Raw genomic sequence first — 10,771 nt, forward strand, 5'->3', positions numbered from 1 at the left:
CACACACACATACATTCACATCCACACTCACACACACAAGCTTTAAAGCCACGACAAAGTAAACAAACACTCACAAAATAACTTCTTAGCCACAAACAAATGAGCTCGCCGCATTCTGCTTTACAAGCTGAGCTGACCTGACGCGATCTCTCGGCGTGATACATGGACCATCAGCTGCGTCCCATTGTACTTTACCCAAACACTTATTACCTACTTGCCACAGTCTAACTGCTCCAAGCCATGCGCTCTCTTCACGTTTACTCATTGCTTGGGAATTTGCACCCGGAAATCCTGGCCTTCACATTCCTTTTTTATATCTCCTGCCTCGTTCTTTTGTTCTTTCTTTCTGTCTATTTCTTTCTTTTGTTTTTTGTATTTCTTGTTCCTCTATCTCATTTACAATTAATTTGAAGCCATTTCTCTCCCTCTCACACGTTAATGCCCTTTCTCTATATCTATCTATTTATCTATCTATCTATCTATCTATCTATCTATCTATCTATCTATCTATCTATCTATCTATTATCTATCTACCTGACTGACTGTCTGTCTGTCTATCCCCTCTCTCTTTCTTTTCTTCTCTCTCTGTCTCTCTGTCCCCCCTCTCTCTCTCTCTCTCTCTCTCTCTCTCTCTCTCTCTCTCACACACACACACACACACACACACACACACTCACACACACACACACAGACACACACACACTCACACACACACACACACACACACACACACACACACACTCACACACACACACACACACACACACACACACACACACACACACACACACACAATCACAAAATCACACAAAATACACGGACACACAAAAACATACACGGACACAAAAATAAACAAACAAAACAAACAAACAAACAAACAAGGAAACAGATCCACAAGCCAATCTTACCTATGGTATAAAAACTTCATGAAAGGTGACCTCAATAACTGCCCTATCTTGGACCTCGGAAAGATGAGGTAATAGAGGGACATAAAGGGCAAGATCAGGATCAGACCTATGCAGGTGAGAAATTTCATGATGCCGTTCCTCTTTCTCCATCCCGGCAGACCTTCATACCAGACAGAGGTGAGGAGCTGCTGGCAGTGGGGGTGGGCCACGAACTAAAGGGAAGAAAATAAAAATACATGTACATTCACCACGTGGTGGAATCAGGTGCTTGTCAATGTTTGTGCGTGTGAAGTTATTGGTATTAACTGCAAGCTTGCTTGTTTGCCTTGGTTTCCCTAAAAAAAAGAAACGTATCGGTCTTAAACAGAATTGAGATCTTTTCGATTAAAGGAGATGAGGTAAATAAGCGAGAAATGGGCGCCAAAGTTTGATAATTTCAATAGCTTGCGAGTCCGTGAAAACGATGAAATTTCGTATTTTGTGGGTTTAATCAACGTTTTTCAGTAAAGATTCACATGAACATGTGTTTTTATATTGACACGAAAGGTATTGAGCCAAACTCTCTCTCTCTCTCTCTCTCTCTCTCTCTCTCTCTCTCTCTCTCTCTCTCTAAATCTATCTATCTATCTATCCATCTAATTATAATAATAATAAATAGCATTTGTATACAGCATATCCTCGCTCAACAGCAGGCTCTATGCGCTTTCCACTATATTATTACCCCAGCAGACAATAGAGCACTCCGAAACATTCTCAGCTTCCCTGGAAGCATATCTATCTATCTATCTATCTATCTATCTATCTATCTATCTATCTATCTATCTATCTATCTATCTATCTATCTATCTATCTATCTATCCATCCATCTATCTATCTATCTATCTATATATCTATCTATCTATCTTCTTTCATCTCTTCTAGTCCCTGGTCTTCCCTCCTATTTTCTTCCCCAAATGTCTCGCTCCCTTTCTTTTTCCCCTTTTCTCTCAGTCGATCCCCTCCCTCACATTTTCTGCCTCTCTCTTCCGCCCCGTTTCCAGTCGCTCTCCGTGTATCTCTGTCCGTGTGTCAGCCTGTCTCTTTCTCTCTCCGTCTTTTTTCCCTGTCTGTCTGTCTGTCTGTCTGTCTGTCTGTCTGTCTGTCTGTCTGTCTGTCTGTCTCGCTCTCTCTTTCTCTCCCCCCTCTCTCTCTTGCTCTCTCTTTCTCTCTCTCTCTCTCTCTCTCTCTCTCTCTCTCTCTCTCTTTCTCTCTCTCCCTCTCTCCCTCTCCAGCCGAGGGAGAACCCCATTCTTCCAGTAGTCTTTAAGATTCTCCCAGTAAGACACTTTCATTTTTTTTAAACCATAGATTTTTCTCGTTACATACAGCATTCATTCAAAAGAATAAAATGCTACTGGTTGTACCATTTCAGACAACTAATAGACTAATTTTGACCAACAAGTGGGGTTGTAGCTGACCCAAACCCCTGTCTTCAATCCATTTGTCGAACTTTTCCCCCCTCTGTTTAGACAGTCAACATCAAACGAATAATTATGATTGAGCTGGGAATGAGAAGAGCGCCATTCCTTCACTATCATGACAAGCCGGGGTCCCTTTTTTGAGTCTCTGAAGAAGGATGTTTTCGTTTCTTGTGAGCAGACACCCCATCTTTTTTTTTCTTTGACGTCATCACTATTTATCTTGTGGATGGATGTTTGATTTCCGATTTCGATTAACGTCGCGAGATATTTCTTTTAAATCATAGCCCGTGCTAACTAGAACGAAGGGCTCTAAGGTTGCTTCGTGTTTGTAACTTGACTCCCAACCTCGCTATCGATAACTGCTACGTGCTTCAGACTTTATAATACGACGTGCTTCAGACTTTATAATATGATTTCAAACTGTCTCTGTCTGTCTGTCTGTCTGTCTGTCTGTCTGTCTGTCTGTCTGTCTGTCTGTCTTTCTCTCTCTCTTTCTCTCTCTCCGTCTCTCTCTCTGTCTATCTGTCACTCTCTCTCTCTTTCTCTCTCTCTTTCTCTCTCTCAAACACACACACACACACACACACACACACACACACACACTCACGAATGAAACGATCACTCCCTGATGTATCATTTCCATTTTTCTCTGCTCTCTTTTTTCCTTTGTTTTCGTGCTTCTGCGTACGTTCATAGAGTTATGTGTTAGTTCCTCTTTTTTCCATTTCGCAGCTTCAAAATTACAAAGTTCTATCTGCCATTCTTGACCGTTTTGAGTTCCTCTATAAGACCATGAGGTCAGAAAGCAAATGTTCTATCAGCTCTATCAAAATCGTAAGATTATTCAGAGTCGTTATCAAGATATTCCAAGAATGGTATTTAAAATGTTTGACCCGTGACTCAATTTTACGTCAAATTTCTCAAAACCAGGCACTGAGCAGATTTCTACGTCTCTCAACGCTGCACTTATTTTTCTGTACTGCTCAGTCACTGTGTGAGTCCACCTTGTTGGTGAGACCAGTGTGCACATGGTCGTTTGCACCTGTATGATAATATACAGTCCGTTTAAAAATCTTTTAGCTTAATTTTAGTAAGTGTTTTACGGCTCTTGCAACACAGTAAGGTCAAATTATGAGTTCCGAGGATCAGAGATGTTGCAAGAGAGTAACAAACACAAAAAGAAGGAGGAGAGATTAGGACAATAGATGCTTGATAGGAAAGAAGCAAACAACACCAGAGCACCCACCAACCGCCCACTAAAATCTTTGGACAAATTATAACATGCACTTCAGCATTTTAGGCACCTTACTGAGCCCAACCTATTCGGACGATGTCAAAATATACACGTATTTTAACAACTTGCATCGTTCAATAAAATGGTGGCTTGGGGTAGGAGGGGGGGGGGGCTTAAAAGAGTCAGCAATAACGTCCAACGAAATAAGGGGCTTAATATTATGCTTAATGAACAGCCTCCGGTCTTGAGTGATCCTACACTAGACTGCACTACCATCTGGCACATCATAAACGGCACTGTTGAACACAGCTACTCGAATCGAGACTCAAAAAAAAATAATGATTACTCATCGCTGAAATAGTGTTTCCTTATTCCGTACAACCCTGAATGACCACATTTGTTCATGTTTGAGATATGGTTGTGATAACATCAGCAATGCAGTATAAATGAGAAAGAGTAATTATCTGGTCAGCAGGTGTCAATCAGCCATCTCAGAAATGTTTTCATAATGCCATGGGCAAACATTTCGTAAGAATCAGTCAAAATCTGGTTCAATTCAAACAAGTGGTTGAGGAGAAATCTGGCTAGTGAACGCGTCTACAATCATAAGGACGGACTACAGGAAAATGGTATGGAATGGAACACACAAACACAAACTCATACACACACGGATATTAGATTCTTCTGTTATTTGCTTCCACTTGTAATGAATTACAGAGTATTTGAGTCATCATGGTCAAAATCAATCAAATCGAAGAAATCAGCAATTTCCCGTCTGTTCTCAAATTTTTTATCGAATTTCTGCTTTTTGTTGGAGGTTTTCTTTCGTTGCTTTATTTTTGTTTTGTTTTTGTTGTTTTGTTGGGGTTGTTTGTTTGTTTGTTTGTTTGGGTTTTTTTTCCTCAAAACCTTCTGTGTCCATATAAAAGACATTCCAGTGTGAAATTTTCTGGAAAAAAGTTAATTAGAGCCGCAAAAAGTATATTTGCAGTTTTCAAGTACTCTAAAGGTTTGGAATTCACTTTAGCCTAACTTCGGAGGCCATTTTCTTGACAAGTTTTGCTTTGAACTATTATGGTGCCTTCAATCCCAAATATCTCAACTTATATGCAAGAAAGATGACTATTTTTTTCTTCGAAAACTAAACAAATAACAGGCTTTAGGATTATGGTAATAACTTCATGATATGCCAAGATATTGACAAGCACCTGATTCCACCGCGTCGTCACGCATATTATATCTAAAATCATTTAAGTTAATAAAGCAACACTTTGTACTTGATGATTTCGAAACTGACAAATGTATCCCATAAGAGTTACAAAGCGTGGGTCTAAGAAGCATCCGCTACACTTCAACATTCACTTGTCACATCAAGAATAGGTCAAGAGCCCACGGCTCTACGCAGAGGATGGTGCCGCAAGAAATTAACCGCCAAAATTTCCCATTTCCTTATTCGAAGTTCAAAGCACTACGAATAGTGATGTAACATGGTCGTATAGTGCCTTTTAATGCAATGCAGGGTTATATCTTTATAAGGGCGTACAATCATGTTTTGGAAAAACATACAACCCACCCCCCCCCCCCAACCAAAAAAAAAAAAAGAAAAGAAATTGATACCAGTCGCCACGCTCGCAGAAACAGTTAGCACATTGGGTGTGTGGGTGTGGTGGGGAAATAGAAGGGACTTTAATAATTTTTAAAAATGAGATGAGGCAGTGGGAGAAGTGGACACACACACACACACACACACACACACACACACACACACACACACACACACACACACACACACACACACACACACACACACACACCTGAAAAACACAGGCTTGGGAGATTAGTAGTGGATGAATAGCGGTTTGTAAAGTAAATACTGAGCAGCGAATGTTGCTGATGAACTTAGGTATTCAAAAAAAGAAAGAAAAAACATTCGCGCACAGTATTTGAAAAGCACGCATAGTGATGAATAGTGAATTCACTCCCCGAAGTGTCAATGAAGTTTCGTTTCCTCAAAATCGCTCTACTAGATACTACTTAGAATCGGATTCAGTTTTCACTCTCAAAAAGACTGGCTATATTTTGTGAAAATTGAACCCGAAGCAGTCAAACTGGCATTGATTCAGACAAATCTGAATATATCTTGTCATTGGACAAATTTTGCAAAACTAAGTCGTTATTGGCAAGTATTGAGAACATCTGAAATATGTAAGACTTATTTTTGTTTGATCAATTACCGACTTGGTTACCATCCCAAATTCAGAATTTTGAAGCCATTATAGAGATATAAATAAAGTAATCGTCTCCTTTTTATAATCTTCAAAGCCAAACAAATGGTGAAACGATATGTTTATAAAGCTACGGGTGACGTTAATGAAGATGGGTGAAATAATAATGAGGGTGAAAAGAACTTACTCATAATAAGAGTAAAAGAAACGCAAACCCAGGATTACTGACAACATTTTTGCTTATTATATGCTTCTCTGATTCTTCTGTTCCTTCTCTGTATTTATTTAGTCACTTTCGTCATGCTAGCTGAGTCTCTGATTGACCTGAAAACAGCAAATCCAGTTCCCCCTCCCCCTCCAAACATAAACACATTATGTATGTGTGTGTGCACACTAAAACACACACACACACACATACGCACACACACACACACACACACACACACACACACACACACACACACACACACACACACACACACACACACTTAAAGACAGACAGACAGACACACACACTTACAGACAGACACACACACACAAACACACATAAACACATTCACAATGGCTATTTTCTCACTTTCTTTCATATCCAGATCTAATTATTTCTCTTTGGACAAACACAATCTACGTTCCTTTCAATGTTCTTTTTTTCCGATTTTGTCTTTTGCTTCGTTGTTTTTTTTTCGTTCTGTATTTTTGACACAAAGCCCCAATGCCCCCGTTGGATCACTTTGATTTAGTCTAATATAGACCCACTCTCGTCCGATTCAGCAGAGTCTGTACTCCGCAGCTATCAACATACTGGTGCTCATTTGATTTCATCTGACCTAGCTCGAAAAAAACAAGTTCGTGCATTTTGGGGAAATCGGTCGATTTCTGTACGTGTCCTCCCACATGTGGCAGTTGCGGAAAATAACTCCATTCACATTTTGGCACGAGAGAGTTTGAGATATTCATAATTTAGTAGTTCAATTATTATAACGATGTATTTGTTAGATTCATCAGGACATAGAATCAGCATCCCTTTCAAGATGAAGTGATAGAAAAATAATCAATGCATTTTCTCGTGGTATAGTAGATAAGATATTTATCTTGAACGCCAAAGAAAAGAGATCGATTCCGCAATGGGGCAGATTTTTTCCCATGTTTCTCTGTCTTTTTTGCTCCATTGTGTCCTCCCAAACCTCAGACGACAGTCAAGGTGGAAACAAACCGTCTTGACCGGTGTCTGTGGGGTAGCGGCAAGGTGCTTTGCTGTCGCACGTGTTCGATTCCCGAGAGGGGAGAAGTTTCTCATTGAGTATCTCGGTCTTTCTGCTGGGATGCTGTTTCCCTCTCAGCCCGCCTCCTAAATTGTCTAACTTATGTCGATGGAGGGCAATAATACTATGATGATCATGAAAAAATACCTCAATCAATTGACTAATAACTGATCACACAGTGGAACACATTTTCACAAGAGAGACCAGAATTAATTTAGCTCATTCTAATTGATACAGTGCACTCTGGTAACTCAGATGTTCCGAATCGATCCGATCATGCAGATCCGACCAGACAAATAGGTGTGCACCCACCTTAAATCAAACCACTTTTCCGGATATTCGCAACGTAACAAAACGCCGCATCTTTTTGCGCTGATCGTTTCCCTGACACCTGAACGAACACTGTGTCAAATATTGATTCCGTAATCGGCTCAGTTGACTCGTAATAGGATTCCCCGCTGATGAAATTAAAGCTCTTTGATCACGAACGCTTTCATTTACAGCAGGGCTAACTTCTTGGTGGGTTAACGGGTTTGATAAATGTGATGTACAACCCCCACACCCTCACACATACCCTTCCCCTCCCACACATACCCCTTTCCGCACTAGGAGGTAGTTCGGTAGTGTAAAAGTAAGTGGCTCCGTGGCTCTTGATATTCTTTGCGTTCTGAATGAATGGTGGATGTAGTGATGATGATGATGACGATGATGATGATGATGAGGATGATGATGATTATGATGATGATGATGATTTTTTTGTTTCCCTAATGGGCCTGATGGACTTCACGAAGATATCTTCGAGCGAGAGCGAGGCTCTTTTCGGCTCCATTGTCAATATGCTTAGCGGCACCTCCACTCGTCCAAATAACTCCATTCGAATTGCCATTGTTCCTGGACATTCAAACAAATGTTTGATATCTTCCTTTTTATGGCCGCATCTTCGGCAACCTGGGCTGAGCTCTTCATTTATAAAGTTTTTATACCATCTTAAACTCCAATGATGGTCCGACCGCAGTCTCGCTAGCTCAACCTGGTCCCAGCGACACGTGATAGATTTTTTCCCCCGCTAATAGGAGTACCCAGAATACACATCTTCCAGGTGCTGGTACTTAGTTCTACATGGTGGGTCTCTGATTTCCCTCTTGATCATTGGAAAGATTCTTCTGTATGCCGTCTCCTTCGATCTCTCTGGCTTCATTAGCAACTTGGTCTGCTGCCTCATTTCCTTCTGTTCCAACATGGCTTGGAATCCACTGGATTGTTATTGTGGCTCTGGCTTCACTGAACTTGCGGCGCAAATCATTCATGTCCGAGCTGTTGCCCAGCAGCCCCTTGAAGAGGGACTGACTGTCAGTCAAGATCAGCACATTGGTCCTACTGTGGCAATTGTCAGCAATCCATTGGGCAGCAGACATCATCGCCTGGCATTCCTCGTCATAAGATGATGTAAGGAATGCACCTTTAGTTTTAATCATTTCTGTTCGTAGTTGTTCATCTTTCATTATCACCACTGCTGTTGCTCCACCTTCGCGGTATCCTGCGACAGCCGATCTATCGGTGAAAATTGTCACATCCGCACCAACCTCTTTGATCACATCCTCAGCTGCTTCACGTGCCTTTACAGGATCATCACCTTTTCCTTTTACTCCTCTCAGTTCTGTCCGAATTTCGATTTCGCCATGGGTCTCCCATGGACAAGCTCTCACCAGATTGATCGGCCATCGATTCTCTGCTTCAGGGGGGAGGTCGTCTGCTAGATCGGTGCCCATCCGAAACCAACTTTTCCTGCGGTTTTTAGGCTTGACTGCTTGACCAAGGGATTTCTTTCTAGGATGGTTGTCTGGTAATCTCTTAGCCATCTCTACAGACTTGAGGCATGTTCTTTTTGTATAGGTGGTGTAGTGTTCAGTTCTGGTCTCTCATAGCGCAGCGCTTCTGTTGGTGTTGTTTTCAGCTGACCTGATACAAGTCGGAGGGCTTTGTTTTGTATTCTGTCCAGGGCCTTTGCACTAGTCTCACTCAGCCAAGGCTGCCACGCTGGGGCAGTATAATCCAACTTGCTTTTCACAAACATCTGATATACTTTCTTGAGGGACTCCTTATCCCAGCCCCATTTTGAGTAGCTGACAGCATCGATAACTTTCATTTTAGAGGTTGCACTTTTGGACACCTCCTCAATGTGCTTGTTGAAGGTTAGCTGTCTATCCAGGTAGACACCCAGCAGACGTGGAGTGGGGTTGAATGGTATCTTTTTCCCTTCGATCTGAATTATCCTTCATCCATGTTGAGAAGAAGCACACATCACTCTTGGTTGCATTCAAGGTAAGCTTCTATTCATTGCTCCATTTCACAACCATATCCACAATCAACTGTGTCGCTTCATTTGCCTTTTCTCTCTTTGCGTGACAGGCCAGTATTGTGCAGTCATCAGCGAACATTGAGTAGATCAGCTTGGCGGACGTTAGTTGTTGTGAGTCAGGGTTTGGGAGGGATTCTGCCAGGTTGTTTATGAAGAATATAAACAGCAGCGGTGAAAGTACAGCTCCTTGGGGAAGCCCTTGCTTGAAATTCTGGTTCTTGCTTATTTCTCCATTCAGGCGAACACGGGTTTGTCTATTTCTCAGGAAACCATGGATCCATCTGATTGCACGCAACGGAACTCCCTTGTCAGACATTGACAGTAAAAGTCTTTCACCCCAAACCGTATCATATGCCTTGGAGTAGTCCAGGAGGACTAGGACTGATCGATGGAATGTTGGCTTTTGTTGAAAACTATCCTCAATTTCTTGACAGATTCTGATGGTCTGGTCCGTGCAGCTATGACCTTGGTGAAAGCCTGCCTGAATATCTGCAATCCATTCATTCTTCTCTGACAGGTAGTAAATTCTTTCAGCGTGCATCCTTTCTATAACTTTCACGACACAGGATGTCAAACTAATGGGTCGAAAGGATGTCATATTCACTAAGTGACTTACCACCTTTCAAGAGAGGAATGATAAGTGCGTCACGCCAGTCTTGTGGGCACGCTGCTTGGTTAAGCGACAGATTACATATGCTGAGCAATTCTTTCAATGCGAGTGGGCCAAGCTCTTTTAGGAAAGATGGTGGTATATCATCAGGTCCTGGAGCACTTCTTCTCTTCATTTGTGTTATGGCACTCTCCAGCTCTTTGATAATGAAGTCTGGGTACGATTGTTGTTCATCTTCGCTGTTCACATCGTCATACAGTAGGCGCTTCAATCGGAGTTTTGAATAGTGCTGGGCAAAAAGCTCAGCTTTCTTCTTTGTTGATGTAATCCTTTTCCCATTGTGTTACAGTACTTCGTTGGGAGAGTTGGTATCTGGTGATCCATTTAGAGACTTGATGATGATGATGATGATGATGATGATGATGATGATGATGATGATGATGATGGCTGCTCCTGGATAATCCTTTGAGTTAGCAACCAAATTTTTAAGTACCATTTAAAAATGTATATCCTGACCGCAACTTACTCATGACATCCTACCCAAGTCTGAAAATGATATTCTCTTTCTCTTTCGTGTTTGTTTGTCTCTGTAACACCTTACATCTTCGGCACTTATAAGAACCTAATTGTGTTTCAAGAGCCGTGAACCCTAACAAAACAAATATGATGATGATGATGATGATGATGATGATGATGATGATGATGATGATGTT

At 41.4% G+C, this 10,771-nt stretch overlaps 1 protein-coding gene across 1 annotated transcript in view; it reads right to left on the minus strand.

Annotated features, from left to right (window-relative positions):
- The window catches only part of LOC101854586 (transient-receptor-potential-like protein), a gene marked incomplete at its 3' end in the record, with an annotated part of 68,424 nt that overhangs the window by 30,692 nt on the left and 26,961 nt on the right, over positions 1-10,771 (minus strand). The window contains 3 exon segments of the mRNA XM_035970984.1: positions 907-1,120; positions 9,173-9,352; positions 9,792-10,023. Coding sequence (XP_035826877.1) covers positions 907-1,120; positions 9,173-9,352; positions 9,792-10,023 — 626 coding nt within the window.

This window comes from Aplysia californica, unplaced genomic scaffold, assembly GCF_000002075.1.
Source record: "Aplysia californica isolate F4 #8 unplaced genomic scaffold, AplCal3.0 scaffold00355, whole genome shotgun sequence".
Lineage (NCBI taxonomy): Eukaryota > Metazoa > Mollusca > Gastropoda > Aplysiida > Aplysiidae > Aplysia > Aplysia californica.